The sequence below is a fragment of the Rattus norvegicus genome, chromosome 10, assembly GCF_036323735.1.
Source record: "Rattus norvegicus strain BN/NHsdMcwi chromosome 10, GRCr8, whole genome shotgun sequence".
Lineage (NCBI taxonomy): Eukaryota > Metazoa > Chordata > Mammalia > Rodentia > Muridae > Rattus > Rattus norvegicus.
In genome coordinates, this window is record NC_086028.1 from 99,240,139 (window position 1) to 99,255,543 (window position 15,405).

Genomic DNA, 15,405 nt, shown 5'->3' on the forward strand with positions numbered 1-15,405 from the left:
TACGTGGCCAAGAGCTATCATGTAGCATCTTAGGGCGGTTTGAAGTGATATGGGAACCAGCAACCCAGCCCCCTGGGCCTGTGGTATGCATCACCTCAGCAAAGGCCTCATGCTAAAAGAGGGCAGGCGACCATACTCCCATCTGGTCCTGAAGGCTGCCATTTTCTGTACTTTTTGCCTCCTCTGAGACACTTTTTCTGTGTAGCCTTGGCTGCCCTGGAACTCACTCTGCAAACCAGGCTGGCCTTAAACTCACAGAGATCTGCCTCCCAAGTGCTGGCATATGCCACTACTGCATGGCCTTTTTCTGTAATCTTATAAAAGTCCATTTGACTGCCCACTCCTTCCCAGTGCATTAAGTAGCATTATGCCTGCTTTGTCATGGAATAGGCTACTGTCCTGGTCACTGCTTTACCTCAGGAGGATAAGCCTTTTCTGTATGCCTACTGCCTAATCCCCCACGAGGTTTAATCTTCGATGTCGGCTTGGCTGCAGTGACCTAGGAGATGCACCTCAGTGTGTTTGTAAGGGTTATTCCCAGAGAGGTTTAGCCGAGAAGAGAAGACAGACAAGCCACAAATATGGGTGCACCATCTCTGTGTACTGGGATGCCAAACTGAATTTTAAAAGAGAAAAACCAAGGGCTGGAGAGATGGCTCAGCGGTTAAGGGCACTGACTGCTCTTCCCGAGGTCCTGAGTTCAATTCCCAGCAACCACATGGTGGCTCACAGCCATCTGTAATGGGATCCGATGCCCTCTTCTGTTGTGTCTGAAGACAGCTACAGTGAACTCATACATGAAATAAATGAATAAATGTTTTTTAAAAAGAAAAAAAGAGAGAAAAACCAAGAAGGAAGCTGTTTCTTTCCCTGTGCTTCCTCGACTGGATTCAGTATGGCCAGCAGGTTCACACGGCCACCATGGTTTTCTCTGTCATGTGAGATAGTTTTCTCTCAAAGCACGAGCCACAACGACCCCTCCTCCGCCCGCCCCCAGTTGGATGGTCTCTCACAGCATAAAAAAAAAAAAACGGAATTAATGCGGCTACACAGAAGACACAGTATATTCTCAAGGATAAATAAGCTGTTCAGGCAAAGAGCTGCCAAACTCAAAGCAACTGTTTGATTGGATCGCGGCCGTTGACCCGGAGTGGTCTGCAGGAACGTGGGAGCGGAGCATGGGACTCTGACTGACTGACTTTGTAGAGTTCATGGCTTCAAGTGCACTTTGTTCTGCTGAATAGCTCCTCCCTTCCACAGTCAGCTGGCCTCTGGTCCTGCTGTTGGCATCTCGTTCACGCGCAGGATAAATGGAAACAAGGTCTTTCTGCATCCTGTATCTCACTCGGGTGATGGGGCTCACTGAACCACAGGGTACAGAACACTCTGGGGAGGCCCTGGAGCCCTTCGCTAGGAGAACTTCCAGCTCCCTCACTACAGGCTAGGTTTTGATGACTCCAACTAGTACAGCTTGCTTCGCTGGCGTGGTGGCCTGGGTTTTGAAGACAAAGGAGAAAGCTAAGGTCATGCCGGTTTTGTTTTTGGCTTTCAAGACAGTTTCTCTGCCTTCGCTGTCCTGGAATTCGCTCTGTAGACCAGGCTGGCCTTCAACTCACAGAAATCTGCCTGGCTCTGTCTCCCAAGTGCTGGGACTAAAGGTACGTGCCACCACTGTCCTGCCAAGGTCGTGCCTTTTCCTAAGTCCTCAGAAGAAAAGTCTCCACTTGTCCAGAGAACCGCAACCTGGTTTTCTAGAATGTATTGGCTTCTCCAGCCTCACAGGGATCTTGATCGGGAGGTTGAGATGGGAGAACCTTGTAAGTACGAGTTGGGACCAGCTTGGAAATAACAAGATCTGGACCCAAAAGAGAAGCTCGTTCACCTCCCATATTTCAGAGAAGGTGGTTCTGGGCTTTCAAAGGTCCAATCAGACAAGAAAATAAAGGGTTCTGCCCTCTTACCTCGAATTCTGGTATGATCATATTTTCTTTTTGAAACCAGGTCTCAGGTAACAGAGGCTTGCCTCTCTCTATAGCCAAGGATGATTTTGAACTTCTGGACCTCCTGCCTCCATTTTGAATGCTAACAGGGACGCACCATAACGCCAGGTGCTAGGAACCAAACCCTTGATGCCTGCTATTCAAGCATACTACCAGCTGAACTCACACATCCTCAACAACTCATTATTTGTGTGGTCAAAGAGAAAAAAAAAAAATCAGGGTTGAGGATTTAGCTCAGTGGCAGAGCGCTTGCCTAGCAAGCGCAAGGCCCTGGGTTCGGTCCGGGGGGGAAAAAAAAAAAAAAGGAGAAAAAAAAATCACGATGCAGGACAGACTGCAGGCTACCTCATAAAGGTATGGTTCTTTTTTTTTTTTTAATACTTTACTTATCTTGAGATGGGGGTCTCACTATGCAGCCCTAGTTTACCTGGATCTCAGAGATCCACCTGCCTCTGCCTCCTCAGTGCTGGGATCCGAAGTATGTACCACCACACCCAGCGGTTCCTTTTTCTTTTGAGACAAAGGGTCTCACTTTGTAGCCCTGTCTGGCTTGCAGCTCGCTATGTGGAGGCTATGTGCCTCAGACTGGCTACGGTCCTCCAGACGTTGCCTGCTGCCTGCTAGGATTACGGCCATGCACCTCCCCATCACCTACCTAAGGTGCAAGGTGGGCCCTTGAGCTGCAGGCCGGAGGCAGGCTCCACCTCTTCTGATGGTGGACTGTGGCCTTTGCCTGAGAATGGGGCACCAGAGTGTTGCCAGTGGAAGTTGTTGAATCCCATAGCTGGTTGATAGGCTGCAGTGAAATCAGGAGGAGACCGTGTTGCAGAGATGCTGTGTAGACATCCTAAATACCCATATTTATAGGGTTTTCTGGTTTGGGAGTTTGGCTTTTGTATTTTGACATGAGATTGTTTTGAGGGAGTTGCTTTGTTTTGCTGCTCCCAACATATTTTTAGTTAGTACTTTGAGAAATTCATATGACATGTCTTGATCATTCTCTCTCTCTCTCTCTCTCTCTCTCTCTCTCTCTCTCTCTCTCTCACACACACACACACACACACACACACACACACACACACACACACACAATTTTTTTTCTTTTTTTCAGAGCTGGGGACTGAACCCAGGGCCTTGCGCTTGCTAGGCAAGCGCTCTACCACTGAGCTAAATCTCCAACCCCCACACACACAATTTTATCTCTGAGACAGTAACCAGTGTAATCCAGGCTTGCCTCCAACTCAAGATGTAGCCAAGGGTGGCCTTGACCTAAAACCCCTGCCTCCTGCCTCTCTACCTCCCCTGTTCTTTTAATTACCAGGCTGCAGAGATGGCTCAGTGGTTAAGAGCACTGACTGCTCTTCCAGAGGTCCTGAGTTCAATTCTCAGCAACCACATGGTGGCCCCCAGCCATCTATAATGGGATCTGATGCCCTCTTCTGGTGTGTCTGAAGACAGGAACAGTGTACTTATTCATAATAAATTAATAAATAAATCTTAAAAAAAATAAAAAAAACTACCAAAAGTATGTCTTGAAAGAAGTTACCTGCTCAGTAACTTATAAAGAAAAGAGTTTAGCCGCACTCACATTACTGGAAGCTGTGTCTGCTGGGCATCTGGGCAGGGGCCATGTGCTGCTCCAAGTGAACAGGTACATGCAGAGAGGTCCCAAGGTGGACAAGGAAGCCGAGGAAAGCCCAATTCCTTTACAACCACTTTCGTCAGTATCTAGTCCCATGGGTATGCTCCACCTCTGAGATCTAGAGACCTCCCACTTGGCTCCACCCAACACTGCTGTCCAGAGGAGACACAGCCTGGGGCTGAGTTGGTGATCATAACACATTCAAACCATAATGGGCAATGTGGACATGATGCTGGGGCCAGTCCAGTAAAGCTGCTACGAGCCCTGAAAGGATCCTCCCATGTCACAAAACAGCTTTCTCACTTCCCTCCAACCTCTTCAGATTTATTTTGTTTTTTTTGTTAACTAAGTGTGTGCCTGTGTTGTGGGCATGTACAGGTGTGTGTAGGTGCCCACAAAGACCAGGAGGAATCAGATGCCCTAGGTGCTGGGAACTAAGCTGGGGTCCTCTGTAAGAGCAGTACCTACTCTGAGTCATCTCTCAAACCCTCCTCGCAACCTCTTAAAAACTGTTCTGGGGGGGGGGGTTGGGGGGCTGGGAGGGTTGGGGATTTAGCTCAGTGGTAGAGCGCTTGCCTAGGAAGCGCAAGGCCCTGGGTTCAGTCCCCAGCTCCGAAAAAAAGAACAAAAAAAAAAAAACTGTTCTCGGGCTGGAGAGATGGCTCAGTGGTTAAGAGTACCCGACTGCTCTTCCAGAGGTATGAGTTCAATTCTCAGCAACCACATGGTGGCTCACAACCATCTGTAAAGAGATCTGATGCCCTCTTCTGGTGTATCTGAAGACAGCTACAGTGTACTTATGTATAATAAATAAATAAATCTTTAAAAAAAAAAAACTGTTCGCATCGCTCCAGTTATAGAGAACCATTATCCAGGGGTGGTGGCCGGGATCATCTTTGATCCCAGCACTGGGGAGGCAGAGGCAGATGAATTTGAGGCCAGTCTAGTTTACACAGCAAGTGTCCCAGGTCGGTCAGGCGTCAACCAAAGCTAAATAGTGAGGCGCTATCTCTAAAAGGAGAGAGAGGTTGAAGGTGAGGGGAGAGAGAGGGGGAAAAGAAGCATGGAGAAGCTAAGGGTGCTCGTGTGATGCCAACACCTGCCTGGCTACCTAGGACCCTTGGTTCACTGAGGTCTGGTTGGGGGAGCACAATTAGCCTGCTGACCCTTGAAGTGAATCTCACCGATGCTTGGTAGCGATGGGGATAATATGAACCTAGGAACCAGGAAAATATGACTCGTCATAGTTTTCATTCAGAAAGCTGGCTTTGGACCGTATGTCCTGATTTTTTGTCACCAGTGTGGGATGGCCAGATGTTTGGGTTGGTAAAAGCGGTTGCAGTGGAACCTGATGGCCTGAGTTCTACCTTCAGGACCCAGACGGTAGCGAACCAATTGTTACAAGCTGTCCTCTGACTTCCACAAGTTGAAGTTAGCAAGTATGTATCGACATGTATACACAAAAAGAAATAAAATAACAAGAAAGGAAAGCCCCCCTGTGTTTCCCAGCTCAAGGAAGGCCTTCCAGTGATGGTGGAGTCCTTCCCGGTGCAGCCCTGACAGAGGCTGGGATAGGCTACTGCAAGCAGGTGCCCCGCCCCGTGACCACATGCACCTTTTACAGAATCGGGACTCAGCAGATCATGGAAGAGTGGGGTCTCCCAAGGATAGTTTAGCGCTAGGAAACACAGACAGGTGTGGGAGCCAAAGGGGGGCGGGGGCGGCCCTCATGTGGGCAGCATAGTGCTGACTTACCTTCATGTTACTGCGATGGAGTATAGGACTCATCTTAGGGCTGAGGGAAGGAGGAGAGACATGGGAGTGGAGAGAGAGTGTGTTAAGTGGGCGCTAGTCCTCTATCCCTGCTCATTAGCATGCTCAGCGCCAGCCGGCTGCTGCAGACTTCCCATTCCAGAGCCCCTAGGGAAGGAGCCCTCGCCCAAGCACTGCATAGATCTGCAGAGGGGCGGTGATAGCAAATGCTTCTACTCCTGTCGAGAACATCCTGTGAGAGGTGCACACCTCCTTCATTGAGAGCACATGTTATGTTAACAGGAAAAGCTGGAGTCCACCCAGCCAATAGCACCCAGACCTCCAGGATGGGGGCAGCATCGAGAATCCCTAGGAGATACTCGCTAGCTAATCACTCCCCCCCCCCCCACTCACGCCAGGGCAAAGGGAATTACATAAAGATCTAGATCCAGAAGGTAGGGTACTCTGGTGGATTGGGGTGTAGAGGGATCATACTTACTGCCCAAATTGGCACTTAGGTCCCTTGGGGCAGAAGCCAATGAAGTAGTTGGGACACAGGACTTGATGCACATGGCGGTATTTACACAGGGGACCTACTAGACAAAAAGCAAATGGCCAAGAGTCTGCTTCATTCAGAGGAAGTATACATGAATATCTCATGAGGAAAAGCACAGGCTGTGGTAGGCTCTCCACTGGAGATGGGGTGGGTAAGCCTCCCCATCGATGTCCCTGAAGCCAGGAGTCAGACAGGGGCAGAAACCTTGGCTCAGGTAAGGGCTAGACGTGTGGTTCAGTGGTAAAGGTGGGTCATACTCTAGGCCCAGGGTTCCATTCCCCATCTTTGCCTTCCCCCAGCATAAAGAAGGTACTGGTTGGAGAGCATGCTTAAAAGTCTCTTTCCCCCAGCAGCCACCCCCACCCCAGTGCTAAGAAGCTCACTCAGAGACACATGAGAGACACACAATACCCAGAGACCCTTGGGAACATAGCCTTCTAAGTTTGACTGGGAACCAGGGAAAGGGTTGGACTTAAGTGGCATTCAGCACTTGGGAGCACTGTGTCTCTCGTGGACAGGACTTTCTGCTAGGCTTCTTAGTCCCACACCCACCTGTTGAGAAGAATAGGGTGTGAATCCCACAGCCCACACCAGGCCAAGCCTCCGAGTATCTCAGGCGAGGTCTCCACTGGCATACAAGCCTTGGACAACCTCAGAAGGGCTTTCCACTGGGGTATTTATATGGCCCAATTTCAGGGGGAGTCCTACTCCTTTCTTGCTGAGCATCTCCATCCGGAACTCCTGCATCCCTCAGTGCACCCCACCCCTGCCCGCAAGCCCTCACCTTCCTTGCAGAACCCTTGGTCATACCAAGGGCAGTCCTGGAGCTTAGGAACTGGCTTCAAGTGGAGGAAGGGGCATTCCTTGTTGTTGCAATTACCTGAAAAGCCCACAGTTCTTTGTCTATACGCTGGTTCGCACTTCCGCACCCCCACCCAGATTTACCTTGACCCTCCCTGCATGGCATAGTCGTCTGCCTGTCACCATCTTTGGAAGACCTCTAACACTGGAAGAGGAAGTTACCCTCTGGTCATCTATCTCAGCTAGAAACACGCTGCCATTTCCAGAGCCCCAGGCAGGGCAGGGACGGTTTGAAGGAAATACCAAGGACAGGGTAGAGGCTCCAGTTGGGACCCAGGGAACCTTTCAGAAGGACTGTGTTAGCCATGAGCGTGGGCTGCGCTGTGTCTATGCATTAAACCAAATCTTGGTAGGCTGCATTTCTACAAGGGGCAGCCTTGGAAGCACAGGCTACCTTTAACTGCTGAACGAGGAAGGATCCTAAGTTAGATCTGAAGAAAATTATTATCTGTCCTGTCTTCTTTCAGTGGAGAATATGAACATTTCCTTCCTAAGAGCCTACAACTTTGTTCTTTGGTCCTAATACAAACTTCACAAGTTCTTCCAGAGTTATACAGGGGGGCTTTCTACAAGATGATGCATCATCTGGGGAAGAGTTCTGTTATTCCTTTCCACATTTAAAACATGGATGTCGGGGTTGGGGATTTAGCTCAGTGGTAGAGCGCTTGCCTAGGAAGCGCAAGGCCCTGGGTTCGATCCCCAGCTCCGAGAAAAAAAAAAAAAAAAAAAACATGGATGTCAGCCCTCAGAGGCAAGTACCACATCTGTTCACTCAGCTTCCTCACGCAAAAGGGTTTATTGGCATATCCTAGGCCAACTTAGTGTAGCACTGCCCCCTGGGGTTGAGCCTTTTCAGACTCAAAACTACCTGTCCGTCCAGGCTGCACATTGCTGTTCCAACTTTTTGCCAGCAGGTGGCAGCAACACTCCAGCCTGTACTCCCGTCTTTTTTTTTTTTTTTTTTTTTTTTTGCAAAGGCCCTTCCTTACTCCTTTCAAGCCCTGGACCAAATGCACTTTCCTGCGCTGCCAGGCCTCAACAATGTGTGTGTGTGCTTGCATGCCCAGGAGTTTGTTGAGCCTACTTACAGAGCATGGGCAAGGCGTTGCTTACAGAAGTTAACTGACCTCAAAAAAGCAGATTTCAGCCCACCACAGATGACAACTATGGATATATGCTACATCGCGGAGTCATCCCCTTTTGGCTAGTCTTATCACGTACTCTACACATCTCCCCAGATCACTTGCAGCTCAGCAGTATTTTTAAAACAGAGACACTGAGGCAGGGCACGGTGACGCACTCCACTAGAGTCTAATCCCAGCACTTGGGCAGCAGAGGTTAAGAAATAGGCCAGCCTGGTCTACACAGCAAGTGGAGAGAGGTACCAGAAAGGTGACTAAGAAAAATGAGGGGTGATACACACATGCATACACACACATGATTTTTTTTTTTAAAGACAACTGTCTCCTAAGTTCTATATATAGTATTCACCCACTGTTAAGAACCAAAACCTTAGGGGCTGGGGATTTAGCTCAGTGGTAGAGCGCTTACCTAGGAAGCGCAAGGCCCTGGGTTCGGTCCCCAGCTCCGGAAAAAAAAGAACAAAAAAAAAAAAAAAAGAACCAAAACCTTAGATTACAAATCATAACCATGAGCTTGCACATCTGCTGCACACAAATTACTTGCATGCAAAATTGGTCCCATGCTGGACCACATCTGATCCTCAAACCAAGGGAGTCAGGGTTGAAAGATTTCAAGGGGGCATTTCTAAGTGAGAATGCTTTAGGCAGTGACTCCTGGGGACCAGCCTCCAGATAAACTCTGTTTATTCTAGAAAGACATTCCGGCAGCCCTTACAAACTGCCACAGGCCTTGGCTCCCTGGAGAAGGCAGTCTGGAATGCTGGACTGAGAGATTGGGATGAACTTTCCCCGTCCCGTGAAAGACTTTGCCCTCTTTGAGGGACCCAGCATTAGGATATAGAATACACAGCCCCATCTGATAAGTTATTTCTCCACAGGTGAAATGAGCCAGTCCAAACCAAATTAGATTATATTAAATGTGGGTTTATTGGGAAGCTGCTCTCTCAGGTGGGTGAGTTCACTGGCCCCAAGGAAGGAGGTCAGGGAAATCACCATGGGGAGAGAGAGAGGGAGGGGGGAGGGAGAGAGAGAGAGAGAGAGAGAGAGAGACAGAGACAGAGAGAGAGACAGAGAGGGAGGGAGGAAGGGAGGGAGAGAGAGACAGAGACAGAGAGAGACAGAGGGGGGGAGGGAGGGAGAGAGAGACAAAGACAGAGAGAGACAGAGAGGGAGGGAGGGGGAGGGAAGGGGAGGGAGGGAGGGAGGGAGGGGGAGAAGGGGAGAGGGGGAGAGGGGGAGAGAGAGAGAGACTGGAGACCTGACCACACAAGGTAATTTTAGAGCCCAGACTTCTGAACCTTGTCGCTTTATTTACACAGTGACCTTCTCTTTCCAACAAATGATGCAGGATGTCCCTTTGGGAGGTAACATGACATTTTCATCTAAAATAAAGTTAGAAAGAGCAGGCAAGTAGGAAGAAGACAGGGGTGCGTGTACCAAATGCATCTGCCTGGGCCCAGCAGGGACTGAGAGGCATTTCTTTCAAGGCTATTCCTGACAGTCATCGGGTGTGGGCTAGCCAGGCCCGAAGTTGGGGGCAGGATTCCGTTCTTTTCCCTTTGAGGTAACTGCCCCACTGAAACTAACAGACTGCAGGCTTGGCACCCTTGTATCTCTTTCTTTTTCAATTTTTTTTTCCTTTTTTCAGAGCTGGGGACTGAACCCAGGGCCTTGTGCTTGCTAGGCAAGTGCTCTACCACTGAGCCAAATCTCCAACCCTTGTATCTCTTTTCTCTTTTTTTCTTTTTTTTCCGGAGCTGGGGTCCGAACCCAGGGCCTTGCGCTTCTTAGGCAAGCGCTCTACCACTGAGCTAAATCCCCAACCCCTTGTATCTTTTTCTTAAGGACTCGTTTTTATTTTGTGTGTATGGGTAGTTTGCTTGTGTGCTGTGTGTGCACCATGTCTGTGCCTGGTGACTGAGGCGTCCAGGAGAGGGTATCAGATCCCTCTCAGAATGGGAGTTATAGGCAGTTGTGGGCTGCCATGTGAATTCTGGGAACCAAACCCAGGGTCTCTGGAAGAAGAACAAGTGCTCTTAAGCGCTGAACTAGCTCTCCAGCCCCTTATTGGTTTACTTTTGAAATAAGTTTTGACCGTGGAGCCCTAGATGGCCTCAAACTCAGAGATCTGCCTGCCTCTGCCTCCTGAGTGCTGGGACTGAAGGTGTGTGCCGCCATACTTGAACGCTATTTTTTATTTCCTTTCTTGTTTTTAAACGAGGTCTCCTGTAGTCCAGCCTAACCTCGAACTTCTCTGTAGCCGAGACGGGCCTTGAATTCCTGATTCCCCAGCCTCAGCCTCCCTGGTGCTGAGATTAGAGGGGTGCCCCACCGTATCCAGCCTTGGTTCTCTCTTCTTAGGATTCAGAGAAGCTTGGGCTCAGACAAGGCTGGACTTCTGGGTCCCACCCGACTACCAGATTCCTTTCCTACCCCGCCCGAAAGCCCCCCCCATCACCGCCACACACCAGGAGGGGCCGGCATTACCGAACTTTGAGTGGAAGTAGCACACCGGCATCCTGCTGACGTCATACTGGTGCAGGAAGTTGCAGCAGTCACTCTTCCGGCAGAGGCCTCGAAGCCAGTGTTTGCACACCACCATCTTCTCGCCCTGCTCGTGCCGAAGCGGGCACAGCATCCCTGCGGAACCCGACACCTGCTGTGGGCCCCACCTAACACCGGCCTGGGGGAGTTCCCTGGGCCCCCTTCCTCACCTCTGCCATCTCTGTGTCCTATCACCCGGACACACAACCCAGGACGGGCTGGAAGAGGGATCAGAGGACCACACTAGGAAAGGAGTTTATCCTTAACAGACCAGGGTCACTCTCTCAGAACAAAACCCCAGGAACCTCCGGGCTGCTTTCTCCTTGAAGGAACAGTTGCCTTACCCCATGGGCATACTGTAAGTGCTTGTTGAGTTCTTTTACAGGCACTTTTACAGGGAGGGAAATGTTGTTCTGAATTTATTTTCAATAATAATAATAATAATAATAATAATAATAATAATAATAATAGTACTGGGGCTGGAGAGATGGCTCAGTGGTTAAGAGCACTGACTGCTCTTCCAGAAGTCCTGAGTTCAATTCCCAGCACCCACATGGTGGCTCACAACCATCTATAATGGGATCTGATGCCCTCTTCTGGTATGTCTGAAGATAGCTACAGTATACTCATATAAATAAAATAAATCCTTAAAAAAAATGCTTATGTGTTTATGTGTGTGTGTGTGTCTGACCATATGTATGTGTGTGCTGTGCATGCTGGAGCCCTCGGAGGTCAGAAGAGGACATCGGATCCCCTAGAACTGCAGTTACAGACCGCTGTGAGCTGCCAGGTGGGTGCTGGGAACTGAACCAGGGTCCTCTACAAGGGAAGCCAGTGCCTCTAGCTGCTGAGTTGTCAATTCTTATTATTTGAAACAGGGTCTTGCCCATAGCCCAGGCTGGTCTCAAATTTACTATGTTCCCAAGAATGATCTTGGAACTCTGACCTTTCTGCCTCCAGCTCCAAAGAGCTGAGGTGACGGGCCTGCATCACCACTCTCAGTTCATGGATGCGTGCTTGCTGAGATGAGATGGCATGTGTGCTCAACAAATGATCCACCCATGGCATGCCCCCTCTGCGTGAGTTCATGACTTCAAATATTAAGGACAGCGCAGGCGTGAAATGGATGACTTTAACAGTGGACAGACACTAGAAACATCACATGTGACCACTTCAGTATCTTTATTCAGTAGACACTGTCACTGGAAGGGAGGGCTATGTCTAATCTGGACTTGTGTCTATTCGTGACAAGGACGTCCTCTCTGAATGCCCCTGGGCCTGCCTGCATGACTCCCCCCATCCCCTCTTCCCCCAGAACCCCCCTTCCTCTCCCTGTCCCCCTCTCTCTCTCTCTCTCTCTCTCTCTCTCTCTCTCACACACACACACACACACACACAATATCCTGGCCACTCCTAGTGCTCTGGCCTTCCGCAAATAGCAGCGTTCTCTATGGACCTGGAAGGTTCTGGTTTCCCAAAGCCCTGGATGGCCAGTGAGCTCCTCTTCTTCTCATCCAGTCACTCAGGCTCCAGGGCCTCTCTGCCCCACCCCCTGCCTCCTGACTTTTAGGAACAGAATATTAACGATCTCCAAGGCAGGCCCCCTAAAGAATCTCTTCACCTGAATCTGTAGCCAGGCTTCAAGGGGGATTGGAAACACTACTTTGGGGGTTAGGTATTTAGACAACTGTATGCTGCCATTGGAGGGAACCTCAAAGTGACCCCCAACCCAGAAGAGAACACCAGAAGCCAGGGAGGGGGGTAACTCTGGCTACTTATGGGAGAGGGACTTGTGAGGGGGATCTTTGAACAGTTGAGGCTGTCACTCATGAAGCTACCTAAGGGCAGAAGAAATGGCCTGGGGTGATTGATGGGTTTCTGTGGTGATTCACAGGGAGGAGAATCTCCTGCTTGGAGAGAGGCTGAGTTGGAATGAGGAGGGTGGAAGCTTCCTCAGAGCACAAACCAAAGGCCCCAACCCATCACTACCTACATCAAGAAGAGAATGTTGGGGGTTGGGGATTTAGCTCAGTGGTAGAGCTCTTGCCTAGGAAGCGCAAGGCCCTGGGTTCGGTCCCCAGCTCCGAAAAAAAGAACCAAAAAAAAAAAGAAAAGAAAAGAAAAAAAAAGAAGAGAATGTTGGTCCTGGAGACATAGCTCAGTAGTTTAGAACACTGGCCACTCGTCCAGAGGACCCAAGTTTGGTTCCCAGCACTCACGATAAACAGTTCAAAACCACCCGTAACTACAGTTCTAGACAGATCTGACACCTCTGGTTTCCAAGGACACATGTATCCATTGTTTCTGTAACTACACACAGATACACATAATTTAAAAAACATTTCCAGAAGGGAATGACCCCTTCCAGGCAATTCCCTCATGGCCCTTGTACAAATGTCAGTGGGGTGCCCCCTCCCAGGCCAATGCTCTCCTTAGGAGCATAAAATGTCTTTTTTTTTTTTAAGACCTACTTATTATATACAGTGATCAGAAGAAGGCATGACAGAAGAAGGCATCAGATCTCATTACAGATGGCTGTGAGCCACCATGTGGTTGCTGGGAATTGAACTCAGGACCTCTGAAGAGCAGTCATTGCTCTCAACCTCTGAGCCATCTCTCCAGCCCATAAAATGTCTTTTTAAGACACGTAAAAATAGCTTGATCAGGGGGTTGGGGATTTAGCTCAGTGGTAGAGCGCTTGCCTAGCAAGCGCAAGACCCTGGGTTCGGTCCCCAGCTCCGAAAAATAGAAAAGAAAAAAAAAAATAGCTTGATCAGGATCCCCCACCACACCCAAGGCTGCACCAGATGACCCAAACCCAGTGATATCACTCACTCAGGGTAACCGGACGGTCCTAGGACCCCATGATGCCCACTGGACAGTGTATAAGCAGAGACTAGGAGCAATGCTCTCTCTGCTCTGCACATCTGGAGAGATGACACCTTGACCTGCCCTGCAGGAGGAGAGTCTCCCCCAGGATCCTGACCCTCGAGTCAGAGACTTCCGTTACAGACTAGACCCTGACCTTCAGCTAAGATAGGTCGCACAGGTGATCAGCCTTGAGCAGATCAGACCATGGTTAGGAATTTAGAGTGTGAGCCTTGTGTGGTGGCCCTCAGCGTAATAAAATACAACTTCCGTGGTACTGACTACACGGGACAGCTACCTTCTTGCTCGTGACAGAGGCTGAATCTTGTCCTAGTCCAGGCACCAAGCTCACACTCTGTCCTAGGCCCCTGCTGAAGCCAGCCTGGTCTGAGCAGCCATTCCTGCCCTGCCCCGGCCCAGCCCAGGCCTGACTCACTCACCTTTCACACAGAGCCCTTTAGCGAAGAAGTTGCACACAGCCGAACTGGACTCTGGAGAAGAAAGAAACGGAGGAGAACGGAGTTTGGCAAGTTCCACCTAAGCCTCCCACGGGCTAGGATCTGAGTGGGACTCGACTACTCTCTCCCGCTAGTCTTTGGGGTTTTGTGGTTTGTTGTGTGTTCCTTTGCTTATCTGTTTATGCATCGAAGTCTCCCTCTGTAGTTCAGGTTGGCCTGGAACGCCACCATCCTCCCACCTCAGCCTCTTGGCGGCCAACAGTCTGCCATCAAAAGCGGCTGTCTCCAGCTGTGGAGACTGAGTCAAAAGTACTCTCTTCCAAAACCTTTCCCCCACCGCCCAGAGCCAGCCTCTAAGTTCTACTTAAACTCAGCCCAACTCTGAGGGAGACAGGAGGTGGAAGGCTTCAGGACACCAGGGAACTCTGGAAGCTCTGAAATCTGTCTCTCTATCCTGGGTAACAGTGAATTACCCAGAAGCTGTGTAGGAGAGACAGAGGAAAGTCAGTGAGGACAGCTCCTCAAGGACCTGGGCAGGGGAACCAGGCTGTCACCACTCACTGTCCATGCCCTGGAAAGGCAGGAGCCCAGTGCCCCTCTGCAGCTCCACATCCTGCTCAAAGGTGAACGTGAACCCTTGCAGCCCGGCAATGACCTCTTCCATCTCCGGTCTCCCACCCGGAAAGCGGAAAGCGCCAAGCTGCTAGAGGCCCTCCCTGCAGGTGGCTCCTATATAACCCATCAGCTCTTAAGGGGTCAGGCCCCATCTGATGCTGGTCCCTCTCTCTCAGGTCACCTCTTTCTTCTCACTGGCTGTACCCCAGAGGCCCTGAAACTGCCTCATCCCTCCCACCCATGCAGGTGCAGGCATTCCAGGGCCCCACACCCCCACACTGTTCACACAACCCCTCAGGATCCTCAGCTGGAGAGGGATTGGCAAAGACTCACACCTGCTTATCTCTGCGTATCACAAAACACAGTCATTGCCAAATCAGTGTTTTCCCATTGTATAAGTGGGGACACAGCCGCACACAGACGCTAGCCTACTATGTACAGCAATGCCCATGGGTGGGGTGGGGTGGGGTGGGGGTTATCAGAGGGCGTGGGACAGAGGAAAGTTTCCTATTAGGTCCCAGTCACTCTCCCTCCCACAAGGCCCACTGAGCCTCAGACTGAATGACAAGGGAATGGAATGGGGGGGGGGGTGCAAAAGGAATGCAGGCCAGAAGACTCGGAAACTATTGCATTAAGGGCCCTTTGTTTACCCCGTAGGCCATCACAATGGTAAACTTGGAGGGAGGGTGGAACCGACCCAAAGCTGGGGGTGACCTCCCATCGAGGAATCTACTGAGCCACCCAGAGCCTCCCTGGACACCCCCCCCCAACCGGAGAAAATGCTTTGTAAATGAAATCTCCATGCAAATGTTGATTTATTATTATTAGGCCAGCCCTGCCCCGCGGGCAGGGCCGAGGACCTCTGAATTGGTTTTCTCCGTAGCATTTTTAAAGCTCTAATTAAACTAAACTATTCCCTTCTCCTTCCAGGATCCTGTACTGGCCAGGCCTCTCCTGGAGCCACCGT

General features: G+C 50.2%; 1 protein-coding gene across 2 annotated transcripts; it reads right to left on the bottom strand.

Moving 5' to 3' along the window:
• Window positions 1–1,048: 1,048 nt before the first annotated feature.
• On the bottom strand, window positions 1,049–15,069 carry Cpsf4l (cleavage and polyadenylation specific factor 4-like). Of its 2 annotated transcripts, XM_063270169.1 has the most exons (7): window positions 14,385–15,069; window positions 13,806–13,856; window positions 10,441–10,593; window positions 6,735–6,830; window positions 5,894–5,990; window positions 5,398–5,437; window positions 1,049–2,796 (listed from the first exon to the last, which is right to left on the bottom strand). In XM_063270169.1, exons 1-7 carry the CDS (start codon window positions 14,485–14,487, stop codon window positions 2,656–2,658), a joined length of 681 nt encoding a protein of 226 aa, XP_063126239.1. In that variant the 5' UTR covers window positions 14,488–15,069; the 3' UTR covers window positions 1,049–2,655. The 2 variants fall into 2 exon arrangements, with proteins under 2 accessions (XP_063126239.1, XP_063126238.1); XM_063270168.1 differs by lacking the exons at window positions 13,806–13,856; window positions 14,385–15,069 and having other exon boundaries at window positions 5,894–5,987; window positions 10,441–11,728.
• Window positions 15,070–15,405: the final 336 nt, after the last annotated feature.